Source organism: Ambystoma mexicanum, chromosome 12 (genome assembly GCF_040938575.1).
Source record: "Ambystoma mexicanum isolate Mex_15411 chromosome 12, UKY_AmexF1_1, whole genome shotgun sequence".
NCBI classification, from domain to species: Eukaryota; Metazoa; Chordata; class Amphibia; order Caudata; family Ambystomatidae; genus Ambystoma; species Ambystoma mexicanum.
Window position 1 is genome coordinate 1,040,265,285 of NC_090936.1, and position 24,064 is coordinate 1,040,289,348.

General features: G+C 46.8%; 1 protein-coding gene across 4 annotated transcripts in view; it reads left to right on the forward strand.

The window, feature by feature from the left end:
- The first annotated feature begins 326 nt into the window (after positions 1-326).
- The window catches only part of IMPDH1 (inosine monophosphate dehydrogenase 1), a 971,605-nt gene continuing 947,867 nt past the window's right edge, over positions 327-24,064 (forward strand). For 2 of the 4 annotated variants that reach the window (XM_069629570.1, XM_069629571.1), the window contains exon 1: positions 331-1,050. In XM_069629570.1, coding sequence (XP_069485671.1) covers positions 797-1,050 — 254 coding nt within the window. In that variant the 5' untranslated portion in view covers positions 331-796. Of the gene's footprint in view, positions 1,051-24,064 lie in introns of all 4 variants that reach the window. The other 2 variants (XM_069629569.1, XM_069629572.1) reach the window with 2 other exon arrangements.

Sequence of the window (24,064 nt, forward strand, 5' to 3'; positions counted from 1 at the left end):
GACAGGTGGCTCATTGCTCGGGGACCCGGGGTTCGCTGGCGACCTGTGGTTGCCGTGGCTGGGTCGACTTCTTGAGCTGTGCTGAACTGCAGGGGAGTGTACAGCACAGGTACAGCTGGCGAGCTGGTGACATCAACAGTGTTTACCTTCCCGGCACCTATCCCTCTGGTGTTGTGAGCTGTGGGTGGAGACCCAACCCTGACGCGCTGGGTGCGCGAGTGTGTGCAAAGGAGGACGGGGAAACTGCAAGTGTGCAAATTCCCCAGCTATCTGCAGCTTACGTTCAGAAGGGCTCAATCCGCTTTGGCAAACTGACGTCTGCAGCCCAGGGATTGGGAAGAGATAGAGAGAAGCTTTAAAGACAGGCCGAGCTGGCAGCAGCGGCCGCCTGGGGCTCCAGCCTTCCTGCTCAGCCTCTCATGCACACCTCTCCCCCCTTCCCTCGCAGCAACCCCTGGAGGGGGTATAGCTGGGGGTCTCTCTGGGTACAGCAAGGAGGGCTCCCACCTGCTTCCAGTGAACTGGACCACTCGAGATTTTCCTTTTACTAAAGCAACTTTTTGGCACAACAAATGTACAACTTTCTACAAAAATCTCACCAAAAATATAAAAATAAATGAGGATCTTCGTATCAGAATAAACTGGACTTCTGGGGACATTTGCAAGACAATCGTCCCACAAAGGAAGCTTTGCAAGACCTGAGGGGCCTTGGAATTGATTTTTGGGGTTTACTTGCTGTTGTCTGCCGGGGCGCTCAAGAGTTAGCCGTTTGGCATTTTGCATTGCTGCACGAGGCATGGATGCATATCGGTATAATCGATTCCCAGCTGAGCAAGAGGAGGAGTTGCAACAATCGCTCCAACAGCAGCCGTCACAGTACGACTACCGACTGATCGTTGGGGATGTTCGCGAACCACCACCACTGTCGCCTCAGCCGCAGCCCTGTGTGACTGCCCTAAACTCTTGCTCGCCCTTGCACCCACATGGGCATGAGACGGCAGCTCAGAGGTACAGTGCCACTCGGCTGCAGGCGGGGTACGAGCCCGAAAGGTAAGCTGTGAAGTCGCGCAAACACTAGATTCAGGCGCATGGCGGGGCACTGGTGCACATGGAAGCCATATTTGTTTGACTTAGGTTGGTGGGTAGGGTTAGCAGGTGACTCTGTCTCACTGTCGACCCCTTTTTCCAGTCATGGCCTTTCCTTTTAAAAATCATTGGTATCAGGTGCTCCAGTCAATAATCTCAAATAAAGTTAACAAAGACTGCCCCTTCCAGGGTGCATTACTTTGGTAATACCAAATTCAGGGCTGGAAAAGTGTTGCGTTGATTGCATGGAGTCAACCTATCAGTGTGAGATGCTCTTACAAGGATAGTGAAGATCTTCCTCCCAAGATCCTCCTTGATTGGGCTCTAGCTTCTCTGATGCCTGCCCCATATGCCCATCATGCTAGTTGCTTGGAAACGAGAAGACCCATGGTATCACACCACTTATTGACTGACACTGTGTGAACATTTCCTCTATAGCTCCACAAGACTGCATGCCAATCTTGACTGGGGATTGTTGGTAAGGCTATGATATGACCAAAGAGTTTTGGCCTCGCTCCTGATTGGATGCTGTGCCTGGTTGGGCAGATATATTTTCTTGAGTCACAAAAACACCCTTTTGGCACGAATTCTAAATAAATATGTTTTTAATTGATGATTTGTAAGGGCCAAACATATATGGTAAATGCTTGCTTCAGAGCTTACCAACAGCAGAGGAATAGGGGTGGGGTAGAAGGATGAGGAGAGGAGAGGTGTGATGGGATAGGAAGGATACAAAAAATATATCAACCACAGGTTGAACAGAATCTACATTTTTTGTTGACTAAAGTGTTAGAATCCTCAAATTGCTGAAGTGTTCAATGATAAGATCCACGAGTTGTCGCCTAACTCAGGATAATGGGCCAACAGGCTAACCCGTCTGAGGTGGTAATTCCTGCTTACGAAGGTCGGATCTTTTCTTTAAACATCTCCCAAATTTTGTGAGGTCTTTTTGTTCTTTCAAGTTCACTGGGCGTTTATTCCAGAGTTAAGAGAAGTTTGGCACCGATTCCTGTCTTCGGTGGTCTTTTCAGTTGACTAAGTGTGTGCTTTAGCGGCAAAGCCAAGAGGTAAGGGGACTGAGAGTGATGTAAATAGCGGTCTCCACTCGTGAGGGAGCCCTTGCATCCCTGCCGGGTCTGGCGCGGAGAAGGTGGAGAACAGGCATTGATTGCCACCTGGATTGCGGACACAATGTGTCCATGAAATCAGAGGTGATGCGTTGGTGCTCCATAATCCACTTTTCTGCTGCTCCCTTAAGGGCAGGTGCGTAAAAGCAAAACGTACTCCCGGAGGATGCAAGACACCTACTCACACTGTAGATGCTTACACTACCTATCTGCAAAATGCAACAGATTTGCAAAGGAAAAACAGAGCAGAAAGGTTCTCACACTTGTCTGAATCTTGGTGTTGCACTCTCATGCTTCCCCATAATCAGCTTCACCAAAGTTCAGGGAGCTGTGCACTTCCTCTGCCCCAGTGAATTGGGCGCATTTTGCTCACGTGTACTGTAAATATCGCAAGCCGGTGCACATGTCCTTGGGGATTGGCCCAATAGCGTCAGAGGATGCTCGGGGAGGTGGGAAACGTGATAGTGTTTTGTTATGGGAAATTCTATCGCAAAGAGAGCACATTTTCTAGGAGTGTGGGAGATGGTCACATAATGAGCTGGTGCCAAATAGTTGTTGTTTGGAATATCTGACCGTCAAACCGGATAAAGATAATATTTAAAATTAACAAAAAACGTTCTTTTACATTTATGTTCCAAGTTATGTGGGTAGTCTGAATTTTGAATGAAAACCTAGCTCTGCGACTCAACCAAACACTGCACATCAGTAAGAGGGACAAGCGCACATTATTATGACTGGCTATTTATAAAGCGCGTAATACCTAAACGCTAATCCGGGATTCGAACCTGTGGTACTCTATGTCGAATTTGTTCCCAGAAAGCGCGTTGCCACCGAGCTATACGACCGAATGGTTACAGAAGAGAACAGCCCTTACCACATAGCATTTCCTGTTGGCAAACCATTTTGTCTACATTTACAGTTAGTGGGAAACGTATAACAGAACCGGAAAGAGGTGTGGGTGCGCATCAGGGGGTGGGCTATATAGAGTTACTGCCAGGAGGGATAATGGGCTCGATGGCATTGCAGGGTGTGCCTTGGCGCGCCTTGAAGACCAGGGTCCTGATTTCTTTTCTTAGTGTCATGGCGGTGGAATTGTGATGGGTGTGAAGTTCGACAGCTCATTGGGCACAGGTGAAGAATGCTTGTTTCCAGGTTCTTTCTTTTTACATTTCTGCTGCTCTAGTCTGACCAGGGCCTTGCTACTGGTGATGCATTGACCGCCAGAGATGCACTGGTGTAACAGGGGCCCCCGCAGCCCCCACGGTGCTGTGAGCCCCACCACTGAATGTCCTGGGAGGGGGTCCGCCTTGGACAGCGTAACAGAAATAATTTCTTTATGAAGGTAGAGTGACAACAAAAAGAAACAATTTCTTTTTGAACTCCGAGGGCTCCCCCCACCAATGACATGGAAACCTCTAAGCTGGAGGCCTCAATGTCATGGGGTGGGGGGAGTTCTATGACTTCAAAAATAAAGTTTCTTTTTGAAGTCACTCTGCCCTTATAAAGAAATTAGTTCCATTATGATTCGGTCCTTAATGGAAATAATTTCTTGATGAAGTCAGAGTGACTTCAAAAAGAATTTTTTTTTTTTTTGGAAGTAATAGGGCTCCCCTCAACCCCATGACGTGTGCGTGTGTGAGTGTATGGTGAAAGGGTTCACACTTAAATGTATAGGTGGCTGCCTGTGTGAGTCTATGATAAAGGGTGCACACTTAAATTTATGGGTGGCTGCCTGGGGGGTGTGCCTGTATGCTGAAAGGGTGCACACTTAAACCTATGGGTGGCTGCCTGGGTGTGCCTGTGTGGTGAAAGGGTGCACACTTAAATGTATGGGTGGCTGGTTATGCGTCTGTGTGTATGGTGAAGGATGTATGCGCTTATGTTCAGGGGCGCAACAAAACCTACATTTCGGAGGGGCGGGTGCTCTCCCTTCAAATGTTATGATATGATATGATATGACATTTATAACGCACTTATACACACGTGTTTCAAGGCGCAAAGAGGCAAGGAAGGAGGAACAGAGAGAAGACAGACACCACTCTTACTAGGCCAGGTGTCATTCAGATTGCACAAGTGCAAGGGAAGGGGGAAAGAAAAGTGTGGGGGGGTGCAGTACATGGGATAATAAATAATCACATAAAATAAATAAAGCAAGGCCAGCTGGTGGCAAGTGCAGTGTGAGTGCAAACATAAGTGCTGGTTTGGGGACTGTAGGGATACAGAAAAACAGTCCCTAGGTGCAGGGTTGCCAGGGAGGCAGCGCAAACATGCAACTGGCAGGGCTAGGGCCTGAGTTCAGATGGGTGGTCAGGTAACCCGTGCAGTCTTATTGTCAGTGAGGACTTCCGCAGGGGAGAGGGGGGGAGAAAGCAGAAGCAAAGAGAAAGATTTTTAGGTGCTTCCGGAACCGAACATGGTTCTCCTTAAGTTTCAGGGGGGCGGGGAGGCTGTTCCAGAGGGAGGCTCCAGCCGAAGAGAGAGATTTACCACCAACTCGTTTGTTGGAGAAGCGATTGACCGTGAGGGAGTTGGAGGTGGATGAGCAAAGAGCTCGAGAGGGAAGATATTTAGGAAGAAAGAGTTGAAGGTATTGAGGCCCCATGCCCCAGAAGGCCTTGTGGATGATGCAGAGGGTTTTGAACTTAATCCTCGCAGCCACAGGGAGCCAGTGCAGAGATTTCAGTCCTGGAGAGATACGATCCCTGGGCTAGAGGCCAAGGACAAGTCTCGCAGTCCTGTTCCGGATGAGTTGCAGAGGGCGTAGAGTCGAAGCAGGCAGATTAAGAAAGAGGCTGTTGTAGTAGTCAAGCCTGGAGAGAACCAGAGCTCTGGAGAGGAAAGGAAGAATACCTCTCAGGAGGTGCAGCTGGTAGTGTGACTTCTTAGAGATGTCAGAGATGTGAGGGGAGAAAGAGAGTGTGGAGTTGAAGATGACCCCTAGGTTTTTAGCCTTGCAGGTGGGAGCAGGAAGAGGGCCAAGAGAGGCCGGCCAGAGAGCTACAGGAAAGGAGGAAGTGGGTGTGGCGATGAGGAGAATCTAAGTCTTACTGGCATTAAGGCAGAGGTCATTGGCGGCACACCACTCCTGGATAGCAGACAGACAGTCAGAGATGAGGGAGGGGGAAGAGGTGGCTGAAGGTAGCCTGAAACTGAGCTGAGTGTTATTCGCATAGCACTGAAAGTTGGGGCAGAGACTGGCAATGCGGTGGGCAAGGTGTGCCAGGTATTGGTTGAACAGCCTGGGAGAGCGATTAGACCTCTGGTGGACACCACAGGTAGAGAAAAAGATGGCAGAGAGGAAGGACCCAAGTTGGACCTGGGAGGGTCTGTCAGAGGAAGGAAGTCAGCCACTAGCCACGCCAGGGCCTGACCAGTGATACCTAGGTTATCACGGAGACACTTTAGCAGTTTAGCATGGTTGACAGTGTCAAAGGCAGAAGAGAGATCAGGCAAGATGAGGACACAGGGGATGTTAGAGTCAAGGTTGGAGAGCAGGTCCTCACAGATGTTCAGGAGAGCGGTTTCCATGCTTCTGGCAGCTCTGAAGCCAGACTGATGGTCATGAAGACAACCAACAGATTCAGTGTGGAGATTAAGCTGGGAGATATGATATGGCATTGGTAACCCGCCTATACACAAGTGTTTCAAGGCGCGACGAGGCAGGGAGGGGGAAACAAGGGGAAGGCAGACAACGATCCTACTAGGCCAGGTGTCATTCAGACCGCGCAAATGCAGGGGTAGGGGGAAAGGAAAAAGTGCAAGGGGAAGGGGTGGGGGAAGTGCAGTACAAAGTAAGTAGAATAAAAAATAAATAAATAGGGCCAGCTGGTGGCAAGTGCAAGGTAAGTGCAGACAAGTGCTGGGAAGGGGGGGCTGTAGGGATACAGAGACAGTCCCACAGTGCAGGGGTTGCCAGGGAGGCAGTGCAAGTGGAGAGTGGCTGGGCCCAGAACCGAGGTCGGTGAGGGTGGCCCAGTTGCAGATTCAGTGCAGTTTCAGTGAAGAATTTAGCAGGGGAGAGGGAGACAGAAAGCAGAAGCAAAGAGGAAGGTTTTGAGGTGCTCCCGGAACCGGAGATGGTTCTCCTCAAGTTTCAGGGAGGCAGGAAGGCTGTTCCAGAGGGAGGCCCCTGCCACGGAGAGAGATCTACCCCCAGCTCGTTACTTCGAGAAGCGGCTGACCCTGAGGGAGTTGGAGACGGATGTGCGAAGGGCTTGGGAAGGAAGATATTTAGGAAGAGAGAGTTGAAGGTATTTAGGCCCCAGGCCGCAGAAGGCCTTGTGGACAATGCAGAGGGTTTTGAACTTAATCCTTGCAGCCACTGGGAGCCAGTGTAGAGATTTCAGTCCTGGAGAGATACGGTCCCTGAGCTTGAGGCCAAGGACAAGTCTCGCAGTTCTGTTCTGGATGAGTTGCAGAGGGCGGAGAGTGGAGGCAGGCAGATTAAGATAGAGGCTGTTACAGTAGTCCAGCTTCGAGAGAACCAGGGCTCGGGAGACAGTGAGCTTCTGGGGGAAGGAGAGGAAGGGAAGAATACCTCTGAGGAGGTGCAGCTGGTAGTGTGACTTCTTAGAGACGTCAGATATATGAGGAGAGAAGGAGAGTGTGGAGTCGAAGATGACCCCAAGGTTTTTTGCCTTGCAGGTAGGAGCAGAAAGAGGGCCAAGAGAGGCTGGCCAGAGAGCTGCAGGGATGGCCAGTTTCTCCAGGAGCTTGCCCAGGAAGGAAGTTGTGGAGATTGGGCAATAGTTGGCCAGGCAGGAGGGATCAGCAGAGGGTTTCCTAAGAAGAGGGTGCACAAGGGGATGCTTCAGGGAGGATGGGAAGACTCCAGTGGCGAAGGAGTGGTTGCAGAAGTCAGCCAAAGCAGGAGCCAGGGTGTCAATGTGGTCCTTGATGGTTTTGGAGGAACAGGGGTGAACCTGTTTTGTCGAGCCTTTCATAGATCAGACTTGTCTAGAAACCTCATCTGTAGAGAACAGGGGAAAGGCAGAGAAGGAGGGAGGAGAGGTGGCTGCAGAGGGGTCAGAGGAAGAGCAGGGAGTATAGGGAGGGAGGGAGAGGAGGAGAGTGAGCATAGGATGTCCTGTGTTTTAGAGATGAAGTGAGAAGCCAGTGCCGTGCAGAGGGCCTTGGAAGGGATAGGAGGGGTAGAGACTGCAGCAGTATTGGCCAGTTCCTTGCAGATTTGAAAGGGTTCAGCCGGGTTATTAGATGCCGCAGAGATGTGGGCTTGTATATGAGCTCTCTTCTTGGTGAGGACAGAGAGCCGGTATAGCGTTTGGAGCAGGCCGCAGGCCAGTTTGCCGGAGGATGTACAAGAGGCACGCCATTTCCTCTCAGCCACCCTGCACTTTCGTTTAAGGCCGACGTGGTCTGAGTCGTACCAGGAGTTGCACTTGGCTTTGGGCTTTAGGCGGATCCTCATGACAGGGGCAAGGATATCAAGAGTATCAGATATAGCAGAGTGGAGCATGGAAAGGGCTGTGTCAGGGTGGGAATCAGCCAAAGGGGGAGGGGGAGTGAGAAAGTGGCGGCGAAAGCCTCAACTGATACACGCTTCATGGGTCGGATGACAGAGAAGGTGGGTGGCAGTGATGGAGGTGGCTTAGCCTGTGGGGTAGAGAGGGTGAGGTAGGAAGAAAGGAGAAAGTGATCACTACAGGAGAGAGGAGTGGTGAGAGGGATAGAAAGGGGAAGGTCTGAGGACATCAGAACATCAAGAGTGTGCCCTGCAGAGTGAGTCGGGCCAGAGGGGAGAATGGTGAGTGAGAGAGAGTCACAGAGGTCATGAAAGAGTCCAGAGGGAGCACAGGTGGCATCCAGGTGGATGTTGAAGTCTCCAAGAAGGAGGAGTTGAGTGGTCGAGGCCAGGAGTGAGGAGGAGAGGTCCGCCCATTCAGAGAGGAAGGAGGAAATCTGACCAGGTGGCTGAAAGATAGTAGCCACAGTAAGGGAATGGCTAGGGGAGAGAGAGAGCCAGCAGAGGAGGCATTCAAAAGAGGAGTAGGCCTGCATATGGATGACAGAGGCAGGAATCCACTCGGGAAGCTCAGGGCTACCCCCCCTCAGGAGCGGTTGGACCTGGGTGCAGAGAAGATCTTGTAGCTGTCAGGGAGGAGCATGTCAAAGCTTGTGACAGACTCTTGGTGAGTCCAAGGACATCTAGGTCAAGTTCTTCCAGAAGGCGGCAGATGTCAGAGGTTGCCATCCTTGAAGGACCTTTCGGGGCGGGGGGTACAGATCAGAGGTACGCCCTGTGGAGGTGTGAAAGGAGCCCGAAGGGGGGCAGAAAGGGAATGAGAGGGCAAGGTAGCCAAGGAGGTAGCAGCAGGGGAGGGAGGCGAGGAGGCCGTGGAAGGGGGAGAGGGGACAGCAGGAGAAAAAAGGAAATTGATGAGGCGCTTGAAGCGTCTATCAAAGAGGTGAAGGTTGGCCTGAGGGCCTTGGACCAGAATGGTCCCATTAGAATGCACATTAATGATGACCTTTAAGGAATGGAAGGAGCCGAGGAGGGCATACACCGGGTGCCACCATTAATAGGAGAGGAAGAGAAAGGAGCGAGCACAGCAACCATATATAGGGTCCATAGGTCTGTCGAGGGGACGACAAAGAGGATGTCAGTGAGAGTTTCCTTGGAGGAGGCACTTGTATAGGTGCCAGCGATAGGAAGGCCTGGGTTGGAGACCAGGATATCCTTTTTAAACTTCTTCCTACAAGATTTCGTGAGGAGAGCAGGATAGTCAATACAATAGGGAAGCAGTTAGAAAAGATAGGAGAGACAGAGAGCACCATAAAGTTGGAGGGGAGAGGTGAGAAGAGGGTGGAAGGGAGAGGGGAACATTATGGAAGGACAACCGGCAAGGGTGCATTCAGACGAGACAGCGAGAGCCAAGAGGGTTGAGAAATAGGACAAGAGAGGGAGCTAATGTTGGGAGAGGTGCTAATTTCACAGGTGGTGTGTGAGGGGCACATTTATTTGTGTGGGGGCATCTAACTTCTCTATGCCTTCTAGTGAGACTATTGTAGTGCAGCTTGAAGGTTACACACTCTCCGTTAAGTCTGAAAGCACCCACTTACAAACTTGTCATGGGCGCTACTCCCGAGGGGCCAGGACTGGCCCAGCGCCCTCGGAAGCAGACCCGTCTTCCACTACTCCGGACCCAGCAGACCCCTACAGGGGCCCATTGGACCGTGTCCTGGCACCTTTGGCGCCAGGCTCATGAAGGGTTTCAGTCCCGGAGCCATAGGCGCCGGGCTCATATTGATAAACAGTGTAATAATGCTTGGGTGGACTTACCTGAGGCAGACCATGCTGCATATTTACCCAGAACAATCCAGTCTGGTTGAAGTCCCCAGCCATCAGGGCTGGGAGGAACTATTCCCTCCATTCAGGAACTCTTTTCTTACCTGGGTGGAACCGGTGGAAGAACACACACTGGAAGCACTTCTCTGCTATTTAAACCACGCCCGATGGAAAACACGTGCTTCGCGTTATTCTGCAGCAGCAGCAGGACGCTCACCGAGTTGGCTCCTGCATTCCAGGTCCAGAGTCATCTTCAGCTTCCGTGCAGCAACCTGTGGATGAAGAAAGACACAGAACAATACTTACCAGATCCCGGAATCCAGTCACCGGCAAAACCTGCAAAGAATAAACATAAGGTTAGAAAAGTGCAACTCGCTCGCAGCCGCGCCCGCTTACCTGATCCATCCGTGATTGCAACGGAGCTAATCACGGCCTTCTCTTCGGCAGCTTCTCTGCACCTGAAAGGCAAAGGACATAATTAAAAAGGGGTTCGGGTGAAGGCAGTCGCATTCATCTTAATTTACCAGTTTTTGCACGCGCAGAAGCGGCCGCATCAACCGCAGCATCCCGGCACCTGAAAACTAGAAAAAGGACATTATTAGAGGTGCCATTAAAAGAGGCCAACGATCATTATACTTACGTGCATCGGCACATGCAGCGGCAACGGAAAACTACGCCCACAGCATCCCGAGGCCTGAAACAAAGGAAAAGGGACATTATTGAGGTGCCCATCTTTTAAAGCCTAAAGACTACAGTATACTTACAGGCATCCGCTCGTGCAGTAATGGCGGCATCGCTCTTAGGCATCCCAGCACCAGTGCCACAACTAAGGCCGCAAAAGACTTGACCCTTAACACTGAACTCATCCAGTGACGTAACTGGAATTCACGCACCCCTGCACCAGACGCAGGATGGAGAGCTCAGTATTTATACGGCTAAGGTGAGAGCTCGCCGAGACAAGTAGAAAGCTAGGCTGTGGGAGAAACTGGCGATTGGTGGGAGAAGAAATCCCATCAAACGCTGATTAACCCTTTTTCTTCCACCTGCAGAAAACTTACCCTGCAAGTCAGACATTCGTTAAGAGGAAGCCCATTCCTGAGAGTTGTCCGAGCTCTACGCTTCTCAATTGAAGAAACAATAGCAGCCCAGCCGGGATCAGCGCCTCTGTGGGAATCAGGTGAGCGTTACAAAACTGCTGTGAGAATAAGCAGTCTCCTGTCCTCTCTCTACCTGTCCAATCACTTCCCTGGCATGAAAGTACTAAACCCACATTAAGATTTCAATTGCCTAAAAAATTATGCATTTGAATGCAGGTACTAACAGTAAAATGCTTTACGTTAGTCATTGCCGGGCCTTTGTTAACAGCGAAACCCAGGTGCCATTTAACATCTGTGTCCTGTTCTGTCCAGCAACGGCTCTGTAGATCAGCCAGGTCGAGTGAACATAGCCCAAAATTTCAGTGGTGGTTGGAGGGACGGGTGAAGCACAGCCAGCTTAATGCTGTTGCACCACTCCTTGTGTTTAATCCCTTGATTACTTATTAGTAATCTTCATTACTCATATCCCTATTCTTCCCCGTCCCAGTGTTTGTGTATGAGGCATTGTGCCTCATACACAAGTACTGGGATGAGATAGAGGGACCTGGAGCTAATGCCTGGTTTAGTTACCTGTAATCTTCATTACTCCTAGTCCCACTCTTCCTCATCCCAGTACTTACCTATGAGGCAAGGAGCCGCATACAGAAGCACTGGGACAACTAAAAGGGACGTGGAGGTAATTTAGGGCTGAGAAGCTGATTTTGGGGGTTGGGACAGGAGGTGGGATGTAGAGGGGATGTGTTGGGGGGGTGGGACAGGGATTGTGCAATAAGTCATAATGGTCATCCATGTCCAGGTTAAGCAGGCATGATATGTGGTATTAGTGCAATTCCTTTAGAGGCGTCAGGCAGGCCTTGAATTATCCCTACTAGGCTGCTCACCTAAACAGCATGGTGGGCGTAAGAAAAGGCTTATGAGAAAGAAACTACACCGGCGCTTGACAAGGGTGGAGTTTGCCAATAAGATTGCAGGTCCTTTGTGGACCTTTGAGACTGAGAACTCTTGTCCCTTTAACACCAGCCACTATATCTAATGATATGGCCAATGGATACACAAGGCAGGTTGAAGTTAGGGGCCCTATCGATAAAGGGCTCAAAAGTAATACTAATATGATATGATATGATATATGATATGATATTTTATTTATATTGCGCTCATACACAAGTGTTTGAGAGCGCGACCAAGCAAAGGGAGGGGAACAGGGGAGAACAAATATAGCGATCTTACTAGGCCCAGTGACATTATGAATGCACAAGTGCATGGAAAAGGGGAAAGGGGGAAAGTGCGTGGAAGAGGAGAAGTGGAGAGTGCGGAACAGAGGAGAGAACAGAATAAATAGTAAGTGAAATAAATAAATAAATTCAGTGAAAAGTGGTAGTGCAGTCAGACAAGTGGCAAGTGCATGATCAGTCAGATAGGGTATTTCTTATGAGTGCAGAAGAAGAGTGGGGGACTGTATGGGTGCAGATACAGATCCCAGTGCCAGGGGTGGCCCAGAGACAGTGCAGGAGGAAGGCAGACTGAACAGGTACCTGGGCCCGAAGGACAGGGAGTGGCCAGGTGCACAGTGCTGAGAGAGAGAAGCAGATCCGCAGGGGAGAAGAGAGGCAAAAGCAGAAGCGAAGAGGAAGGTCTTGAGGTGCTTCCGGAACCGGAGATGGTTCTCCTCAAGTTTCAGGGTGGTTGGGAGGCTGTTACAAAGGGAGGCCCCAGCCGAAGACAGAGATCTGCTCCAGCTTGTTTCTTTGAAAAACGACCGACCCTGAGGGAGTTAGAAGTAGACGAGCGAAGGACTCGAGAAGGGTGGTATTTACAGAGGGATAGTTGAAGGTATTTTCGACCCAGGCCCCAGAAAGCCTTGTGGACAATGCAGAGGGTTTTAAATGTAATCCTTGCGTCCACTGGGAGCCAATGAAGGGATGTCAGAGCTGGAGAGATACGATCCCAGGGCTTCAGGCTGAGGACAGGTCTCGCAGTCCTGTTCTGGATCAGTTGTAAAGGCCAAAGAGTGGAGGCAGGTATATTTAGAAAGAGGATGTTACAATAGTCCTTCCTGGAGAGAACCATAGATTGGGAGACAGTGAGCTTCTGGGGGAAGGAGAGGAAAGGCAGAGTACCTCTAAGGAAGTGCAGTAAGAAGTTTGACTTTTTAGAGATGTCAGAGATGTGTGCGGAGAAGGAAAGTGTGGAGTCCAAGATGAGCCTGAGGTTCTTAGCCTCGCAGGTAGGCGTAGTAGGAGGGCCAACGGAGGCCAGCCAGAGAGTGAGGGGAAAGGATGGTGAAGGTGTACCAATGAGGAGGATCTCAGTTTTGTTGGCATTTGGACAAAGATCGTTGGCAGCTCACCAATTTTGAATGCCGGTTTAAGGAATCAGAATTGAGGGAAGGCGAGGAGGTGGCTGAAGGAAAACTGAAAATTAGTTGGGTGTCATCAGCATAGCACTGGAAGTTTGAGCAGAAAATGGAAATGCTGTAAGCAAGGGTTGCCAGTAATTGGTTGGAAAGCCAGGGCGAGAGGTTAGACCCCTGGGGAACACCACATGTAGAGAGGGCGATAGCGGATAGGAAGGACCCAAGTGTTACCTGGGAGAGTCAATCAGAAAGGAAAGAGGTCAGCCAGGCCACAGCCTGATCGATGATACCCAGGTTGTCACAAAGACGATTGAGCCGGATGGTATGGTTGACCGTGTCGAAAGCAGAGGAGAGATCAAGAAGGATGAGGACGGAGGGAATGTTAGAGTCAAGGTTAGAGAGAAGGTCTTCATGGGTGTTCAGGAGAGCATTATCCGTGCTTCTTGCAGCTCTGAATCCAGATTGGTGGTCATGGAGAGAGCCAACATAGTCAGCAAGAAGGTTAAGCTGGGAGATAGACAGCTTTTCCAGGAGCTTCCGCAAAAAGGGAGTAATGGAAATTGGGCAGTAGTTAGCTGGACAAGAGGGATCAGCTGTGGGGTTATTGAGGAGAGGATGCACAGGTGAGTGCTTCAGGTGGGAAGGGAAATATCCAGAGGCAAAAGAATGGCCACGTACAGGAGCAATCTAGCCTGCTCATGGGAAGTGAGCAACCGGGAAATGACGATGTCCCAGGGGCCTTAAATAACATCTATTGTGCCAACAATTCCAACTCTAATAACACATCTGGTCTCATAATGTCGAAGCACATCGCTAATGTGAAAAATAAAGTGCGCCATTGCCCAATAACTGTCTCTGACCCAGGAACATGAAGGCCTCTTGGCCAGCTGGTAAAACTGGAAGAACTTTTCCCAAACGGCCGACAGCCCTTTCTTAAATTGATCCAGACTGTTTGCAATTTGGGAAATCATTCCATGGCTCTCTTCAATTAAAAGTAATGATCTGTTATGCGTAGAGCTACCTAAGTGGGATAGTCCCACAAATTGGGCATTGATTAAATTGACCTCATTAGCTATCGCTTAGCTACTTGGTGCCTGCTCTGGTGCATTAGTGGAGCTGGGTTCAGGCTGACAGTGTGTTATGATGGGATTGGGACGGGGTGCAGAAGTGAAGTAGGCCTGAGGCTAAGTGTGAGTAACCGGGACAGGTTGCCCAACCGAATGGCCAAGGTGATGAGGTAGTGTCTGCGTACCCATTGAAGATTCTTTTCTGGAATATGGCAGGCCGAAATAGAGTAATATCCAATCCGGACTGGTGCAGTTTTGCAAGAAAACATCAGGTGCTGATGTTCCAGGAAACATGGGCTTTAAGCCCTGTGAATCTCCAGGGATATGCAAACTATAGGATCTCAGCTACCAGGGGCTTAAGGGGAAGACCATTGTGGGGCCTTCAGATATGGAATGATGCCTAAGTTGAATGGAAGGTGGTTAGTGTAGAAACTCATTTGGCGGACCTCCAACTTCTCTCGGTGGCAACAAAAGGGTCAGATCAATTTTTACTAATTAATTTTTATAATAGGCATAATGGGGTCCCAGACAGAGATATACTGCTGAAACTCCATAGCGAATACAGCGTTGTTGCTGTACATATGAACCTTCAGCTAGAACCCCTGAAAGAAACTTCTGAATTATCAGAATTATCGGACGACCAAGATATAGCTTGGTCTATCCCTATTCTTTGGGCCGCCCCCCCACCCAAAAGGGTCCACAAGCCAATGGTGGAATCAGCCTGTGCTATCGCTAATCTGAACCTGAGGGCTTGTAATGGCAGATTGCCAGCTGACCAGCCTGCAAAGATAGCATTTAATGGCTGTAATGGCTCGTCACGTATCGATTATATATTTATTACAGGCAGTAGCTGGTCTAAGGTTTTAGCGTTTAAAGTGGCAGAAAGAAGTGGGAGTGATCATTATCCCCTTATGCTTAAACTTTGCATGAGGGATTTAATATCGCCTCTGAAGCATGGCTCTGTTAAGAATCAATCCCTGACAACCTCACCCAATGTAAGGAAAATAATAAAATGGGTTAATTGGACAGATAGAGCTGCAAAACCAAAAGTATATGACGCCATTACAGATAACTTGGGCAACATCCATAGCAATAGCTTGCCTGATAGATTCATCATCGCAGAATTTGAATTAATAGGCAGGAAATTAATCCCATTCGTAAAATACGCAGCAGGTCGATCAAATAAAAAGGGGATGGCAACAAATCCCTGGTATGACCGGGAATGTGCAAGGGCTAAGAAAGCTATAATATCAGGTAAAAGATCTGGTGCAGCCCTTGATAAGCACCACTCACCTTTGAGATTCTAGGGCAAAATACAAGGCCCTGCTTTAGAGGGAAAAAAGCAGCACGTCAAATCATGGTGGGAAGCCCTGTGTAGGGAAATAGTGTTGGCTTTTGGAGATTGGTATCATCAAACGAGACAAATGCCGACCTATTCTCGCAATGCCATATTTCTGCAGACGTGTGGTGGGGATACTTCTCTAGCCTGTATGCGAGCTCAGACCCATTAATAGGGATTTCCCTAGAGAAAAAGGAAACGACTGGATGATGCCTGGGAAGTGGCATATCTCAACTGAAGAGTTCAAAAATGCCCTGTGTTCCCATAAGTCGGGTAAAGCGGGTGACCCTGACCTGATACCGGTCGATTTTTATAAAGATAAACTAATGATCTGGGTTGCAACTCTATGCAAGGTGTTTAACGCTGCTATCTGCTCTGGATTAAGTCCAAAGACTTGGCAAAAGGCGATCATAGTCCCCATTTATAAGAAAGGGCGAGGGTCCTCCCAGAGAACTATCGTCCCATCTCATTATCAGATTCTGTAGGGAATATGTTTGGTAAGATCATCCTGACTAGACTGAAAAATAAAACACGCCCACCAAGGGGGAAAGAGGGTTCATGCGAACAAAACCATAGAATCAATCAGTGGAATATACTGCCCACTGTGAAGGAGCTAAATATGGGGATAGACCAGGCCAAGGAACATAGAAAGGTATTCAATCAATCTTTAATAAACACATATTCAATTACCATACACATAATAAAAACAGCATAAAACACATAATTAATGCTGAACGTATCCAGTTAAAGTGCATATTATTTTAATAGCCATCCTAGGATGTAAGCATAAGTGCATTGTGCATAACTTAATTCAAAAGTACATAACATCCGTAGACAGCAAAAATCCTCAGTTGGTACCCAATCTGTATTCAAACAAGGGGATATTTTGTAACCAGAATAGAAACAGGCAAGGGGAAAAAGGGAAAAAATATATGCAAAAATTAATTAGTGAGGCTTGAGGATTTATACAAGGCAACACAACCACGCAGATCAAAATAATCAATATTTTCTGCGGGATAGAAAAGGTTGTGCCTTAATCAAGCCCACCAATTCGTTATTGAAAACAGACAAGTGGGGTAGCATCAATATATACTACAGCAAAACCTGTGCTTGTCTCCAATCTGACCAAAGTAGTCAACAATCAGTACCTAGTACAGCTCCCAACCGTATCGTGGGCTGTACTGGTATCTGAACGCAGGTAGTTTCGACGATAAAAATAACAGTGTCTAAGATGTCTGTCTCTCATCGTAGCAGGAGAGAGAAAGCTTGACAATCGTCTTCCTCAGGACAGGGCAGATTAGATGATAAATTCTAAAATCTAAACATACAAATTCTCTACATTTAAATATTCAAGAGCCATCTATGGCCACGTAGTACAAAAAGTGTCTTTGAAATTATTCCATGTGTCCAATCTTCTTCAAATGGTTCTTCCTTAATTCACCCAGATGTTCAATATATTCCATCTTAGTAATGTTCAGAAATAAGGGATACATCGAAGAGGGATTTATAAAAAACCAAAAAAGAAGAAGAAAAGAGAAAAAACAGATATAAGGCAACACATAAATCAAAGGCATACATAAGGATTACATGATTAAAAACATTCCTTGAACTGATCTAGCAACCACGCATGTAGCATCCTCCACGCAGTTAGAGATCCTGGTATCCTTAATAATAATCCAGGGTAAGCCCCATAATCTATTAGTTAGTCAGAAAAGGGGAATCCCAAATAAATTAGAGGGAAAGTGACAAGGGGGCATATTGTCCCTATGTCAGTGCCATGAATATACTAACAAGATTATGTAGTCCAACCTGGCAGAATAGGGAGAGGGAAGCCAGAGTCAATCTGAGAATCCACTACCATCCCTGTGGCAATTAAACTAGAATGCAGAGTGAGAGGCATCCCGGCAGTACAATACATAGACAAGTTACATTTCCATACCTTCAAAGGGAAAAGTTCCTATTGAGTGTGTCCGAAAAATAACCATCAAAGTAGAGAAAAAAAAATTCTCTTGGTGGTACACCCCTAGAGTCTTGTCCGGGTGCACAGTAGTTCAGGCTAGATGGGGAGAGAAAATCCCATCAACTGGTAATCTTGTGCAGACCAGATCCTGCATAGAAAAAAGAGAAAAAGATGAACAGGAAATAAGGTAGGAAAGGGTTATAAAAGAGAACCATGAGAAAATCGTGTGGGCTCAAACGTATCCTTCCTTCCCAAAATCGGACCCTCAGTCTCGAGGGCATTGGTGATAAACATAATGGCTAAAGTACGAAAAAAAGCTCTAAATATCATTCCCCTCAGGTAATACAAATCTACTCTAGGAGATATTCCTGAACGCTAGGTCCCCTATTCAATCGATGTATCTCCAGTGGCCATTATTTAGCGGGGGAGACGGGAGAGAGAAAGAAAGAAAAGACTCCCACAATGGAGTCTGGCCCACCCCCTTCCCTCTTCTTCCCCTGGTATCCGCAAGGGAACAACCCTCAGAGTCCGAGAAAATCGGCAAGTGAAGCAGCGACAGGGAAAGGGATCCAAAACGAAAACAAAAGAGCATCCAATCTTACCGCGTCGGCACATAAGGCGTGATCCCCGGCGGTCGTGGAACTGCCGCCGTAATAGGGCCGGGTTCCTCAGGATATCGCCGGCTCCGTGTGTGGAATTGCAGCCGTATCGAAGCGCAGTTCAAATCAGCTGCTTTCGAGTTCGAGGAGGAATCTTGACTGACTAAAATATTGCCTCATCGTGCCACGTGAATAACGCAAGTTGTCATGTGACCGTGATTCCTTAGTCTAGTAACTTAAAGGGGCAGAACGCATATTTATGCTACCTGAAAGCAGAGACCTCAAATGTCGTGCCATTATTGCAGAGAAGCCCCCAAATCACCGGAAGCAATGCCGAAAGGCAAAAAGAACAAGAGAGGGAAAGCGGTAAAAAGAACAAGAGAGAGAAAGCGGTAACAAGGCTAATGTACTCTCTCCAGTGTGGCATCTTGACCGCTACAAATAGTCAAGCAACAGTGCTTCATTGGTTTGTCCCCTCCACAGGGGCAGCACGCACAGAAATAATAGTTTGAAGCAGGGGCCTTAAATATCGTGCCATTATTGGAAAGAAGCCACCAAATTAACAGCAATAATGCTGCATCACAGGAAGCTGATAAATAAACGAATAATAAAACTCTCTAGACTATTACAGCATCACTGTCTGATGCATGTAATGTAAGAATATATAAACATCAGTGCATACCCCAATGTTGAGCGGTGGGTAACCATCCTCTGGGTACAGATGAAGACAGTGCATAAGGGGTGGTGGTGGTAATCGAATGAAACACAGTTCTCAAATCACGCACTGGAGCCATTCTTCTTGATGGTTTAGTCCAGTGTGATAGCTGTCGGTCTGGTACATCCACCATTGCTCCCTCTGTGCCAATCTAGTAGCAGTGTTGAGACGATCAGTTCCCACAACTCGTTCCAATGCTCACCACTTAAAATCATCAAAGTTGTGGCTCAATTCTAGAAAATGGGCCACTAGTGGAGCATTGTGGGTATTCATCCGAATTCTTGATTTGTGCTCCGAAATTCTAGTTTTGACGGGTCTTGCTGTCTTGCCTATGTAAGATTTATTACAAGGGCAGACTATAACATAGATCACATTGGAAGAGTTGCATGTCACATGTTGCTTGAGGGACCAGACTTTACCATTAATACATATTGTAGAGCATGCTGTAGTAGATTTGCAGGCATTACAGAACCCGCATGGGAAATGTCCCATAATGGGTTGGAAACCCCATTGTGCAGGTAATGTGGGTTGTCGAGAGATAGGTTTAGCTCGATCTGCCTGTGACAGCCAGTTATTAAGGTTTTTTCCTTTTTTGAAGGCAAACAAAGGTTGTTCCAATTCTGGATTATTAAGTTGAAGAAGATGCCAATGTTTATAAATCATTTTTTTGATCTCCTTATGATAAGAATTGAAAGTGGTTACGCATACAATGCGTTGACTAGTGATATCCGGTCTATTCTGTTTGGTAAGAAATATATCTCGATGCTGATATCTAGCTCTCTTGCGAGCCTGTCTAAGTAGATGATCCGGATATCCTCTAGCTTTTAATCTGGTTGTGATGATATCAGCCTGAGTAGAATAATCACTAACTCTAGTGCAATTCCGTCTTGCTCTCAGAAATTGCCCATAAGGGATACTTTCTCTGAGTGCTTTGGGATGAAAGCTATCAAACCGCAAAATAGAATTGCGGTCTGTAGCTTTGCGGAATAAGTTCACAAAAATATGCTCACCATCAGTATTGACTGTTAAGTCCAGAAAGGGAAGCGAGATGTTGCTAGAGGTCATAGTAAATTTAATATGTGGATTAAGAGAATTAATCCAGGGGAGAAAGATGGTATGGTCCCCTTTGGTGGTATCCCAAACCATGATAATATCGTCTATATATCTTTTATATAGACGTATAGCTGCAAAGAATGGATTGTACTCATGTAATATGAGCGATTTCTCGAATTGCCACATGTAGAGGATAGCATAGTTGGGGCAAAGGATCCCCCCATTGCTGTACCCTTCACCTGTACATAGTAGGAATTCTTGAATCTAAAATAATTTTTAGTAAGTGCCAGTTCTAAAAGCTGAATCAGAGTACAGAGACTCTACATCCAGAGTAATTAACATCTCATGTTCTGGATTAAAAGGTAAATTTTCGAGATGTTTAATGGCATCTGTAGTATCTGCTACATAAGTCGCAGTGTTGGATGCCAAAGGTTTCAGAAAATAGTCGAGAAATTGTCCCAATGGTTCTAGTATGGAGCTACAGAGTGAAACTATGGGGCGACCCGGAGGATTGAAAAGGTCTTTGTGTATTTTAGGTAGTATGTAGAATAGGGGGACTCTAGTTCCCTTGTCCGTAAGGAATAAAAATTCCTTTTCACTGATAATGTTGGCCTTGCGTGCTGTGGTGCAAATGGCATTGATTTCTTTACTAATTCCTTCAGTGGGATCCCCACTCAATTTATGGTACACCATGGGATTATTAAGTTGGCGCATCACTTCTGAATCATACTGGGTGGCATCTAGGACAACGATGCCACCCCCCTTATCTGCTTGCTTGATCACAATGGACAAGTCTTCTTTTAGTTTCCTCAGGCATTCCCATTCCTTGTGAGAAAAATTGAAACTGGGTGTGTGTGGATGCTCAGTGATTCGTTTATATAATAAATTGAAGTCCCTAAGGACAGCTTTTTCAAAGATCACCGTTTCATCTGACACCATATTCCGACTGGGCGTAAAGTTAGACTTATTCCTGAATGGGCTAGTAGAGCCTTCATTAATGTGTTCTTTGTCGTTCTTGCCAAAAAAGTCTCTCAGTCTAATTTTGCGGAACAAGCTACGCAGTTCAATCTCCGTATTCATTTTGGATGGATTTTGCATAGGTACGAAAGAGAACCCTCTCTCTAGTGGGGACATTTCAAGAGGACTCAGAGTCCTGTGGGAGATATTATAAACCGATGACTTAGGTATTACCTCCTGTAGGTCCGCCACCTGGTGTGGAATTGGTTGTCTAACGGTGGTGGTCCTAGATCTGGAAGTGGAAAAGGAAGATTGGGGGTGGGAAAGGGGGCATTCTGGCCATATTGGGCAAAGAGAGGCGGAGGACCATATTGGGGAAATTGCCAGTACTGTCTGCCTCCTCTACCTCTATATTGTCCTCTATTCCTTCTGTTGCCTCTATTATGTCTACCCCGATTGGGGTGGGACTGGCTACCATCAGATGACGTGTCCGAGAAAGTGACCCTTTTATTGTGGTATATAGGGCCCATTTGAGGATCAGAGTTGGACCAATATCCAGGTCCTTTGTAGTCAGCATTAAGATAAGGGAATGTGCCTTCCTTAGTGAAGGCCAAGAGGTCTTTTTTCAGTTTATCCATTTTTTTATTAGTAGTTATCTTGATAAACTCCTTAGTTTGTTTTTCAATGAGTTCCAATTTTTCTTTTATATTGGCAACAGAGGTATCTAGGGCAAATGCCGATTCAGCTCTATCAATCTCATCCCCAATTAGCGCACTCTTCTTGAGTGCTATATTGATGGTAAGGAGCATTAAATCTCGACTACACTTAATTGCCACACCTGAGAATGCCTGTTTATAATCTACATTGTCAACAAAAACACAGGGTTCTAACCGGACTACTAAACCCTGTGGAATGATGTTCTTTTTCAAATATTCCGTAAGAAGGTGACTATGCATCTCTGTGCGGAATTTTTTTCTTTCTGAGCTTTAAAATAGTTTCACTGGTGATATTGGAGTTATCGCCAATGCCCATAGTGGCAACTATATTGTCAAAAAACGAAGGTACCCCTATAGCTGCTGCTAATTGTTCCTCTGAGAAGAAGACCGAATCTGATACCGCCATAGTAAATGATGTGGGGCAAATACAGAGAGAAGGAAGAGAAGTTTAAAGGGACAGTAAAGAGCTGTCGGGTAGCATCACTCGGCAATAGCCAGGCCACCAATTCCTCAATCGAGGAATTACCAACAAAGTTAAGCCTATGCAACAACGTGTTGTACATAACATGTAATCCAGAATAGGCGTCCCCAACACCATGAACCCAGGGGAGAACCAAAGCAGAACACACCCACCAAGGGGGAAAAGGGGTTCATGCGAACAAAACCATAGAATCAATCAGTGGAATATACTGCCCACTGTGAAGGAGCTAAATATGGGGATAGACCAGGTCAAGGAACATAGAAAGGTATTCAATCAATCTTTAATAAACACATATTCAATTACCATACACATAATAAAAACAGCATAAAAACACATAATTAATGCTGAACGTATCCAGTTAAAGTGCATATTATTTTAATAGCCATCCTAGGATGTAAGCATAAGTGCATTGTGCATAACTTAATTCAAAAGTGCATAACATCCATAGACAGAAAAAATCCTCAGTTGGTACCCAATCTGTATTCAAACAAGGGGATATTTTGTAACCAGAATAGAAACAGGCAAGGGGAAAAAGGGAAAAAAATATATGCAAAAATTAATTAGTGAGGCTTGAGGATTTATACAAGGCAACACAACCACGCAGATCAAAATATTCAATATTTTCTGCGGGATAGAAAAGGTTGTGCCTTAATCAAGCCCACCAATTCGTTATTGAAAACAGACAAGTGGGGTAGCATCAACATATACTACAGCAAAACCTGTGCTTGTCTCCAATCTGACCAAAGTAGTCAACAACCAGTACCTAGTACAGCTCCCAACCGTATCGTGGGCTGTCCTGGTATCTGAACGCAGGTAGTTTTGACGATAAAAATAACAGTGTCTAAGCTGTCTGTCTCTCACCGTAGCAGGAGAGAGAAAGCTTGACAATCGTCTTCCTCAGGACAGGGCAGATTAGATGATAAATTCTAAAATCTAAACATACAAATTCTGGGCAGATGAAGCTGGGATTACCACAGAAGCGCAAGCCAGCTTTCAGAGCCACTGTGGATCACTGTTTTCTTCTGACTTTATGAATCCAAAAATATGTATTCCTAGCAAAAACTAAACTGTATGCTATTTTTGAGGGATTTGAAGTCAGCTTTTGACTCTGTTTCAAGAAATACACTCTGGCGGGTATTAAGTGAACAGAATGCACCTATATCATTGGTTGATTCTATCAAATTGCTATACTCAGAAACTGAGGCATCTGTACGCTATGGAGCAAGGGGGGAGCAATCAAAACCATTTGCTGTGAACAGAGGGGTGCGCCAGGGTTGTGTTGTGGCGCCACTTCTCTTCTTAATCTATATACACGGTATAATAGATGCATTAGAAAGGGGTGCTCTCGAGCCTCCAAGAATTGTAACTCGGAGATGGCCTACATTGTTCTATGCTGATGAGGCGGTCATCTTGGCTACTTCCCCAAAAGGTTTATAGACAGGACCAGCTATTTTTATGAGTAAATGTAGCGAACCTGGCCTTCAATTAAATGCTAAAAAAACAAAGGTTCTGGTTTTTAAACATCCCTTTGTGAAAAACATCCCCCTGAGTATTATGGTAGAAGATACAACTCTGGAACAAGTCATATTCTTTGATTACTTGGGACTCAGATTCCATGAATCAGTGGGGTGGTCTGATCACCTGGCTAAGGCCAAGATGAGTTGGGAAAATATAGTGGTGGAACTCATTCTTTTTTCAAAAGCCACGGTAGTGGGGCAATTTCACCAGCCTTGGAGCTCTATGATAAGCAAGTTATGCCTGTAGCTCAATATGTGTCGGAGCTGTGGGGTTATACCAAATCGTTTGCTCTGTCATGTATCGAGAACACGTTTTTTGAAAAAACCTCTTTTCTTGCGTACAAGTGCTCCAACTTCGTTGGTGTTAATGTATTTTGGTGTCTTTTCCATAGCCGACCAGATTGCCCTGAAACGTGTGCTTTACTGGGTGAGATTGTGGACTTCTCTGAGGTTAATAACATACCCGGAGGCCCTGATGAATTTCTTACTCCTGGAGGGGGCAAAGGGCTGTGATTGGTTGGCCCATGTAAAAAAGTACTGTTAATGTGGGACATGAGAGCCTTCTTGGATAATCCCTTGGACTGCTGCAAGTCTTCAAAAGCAGAGCTTAAAGCAAATGCCAAATGCAAATCCCTGGAAAAGTTGGAAACGAAACGAGCCTCCTGGAAGAATGTGCTGGACTGTTTCCCTA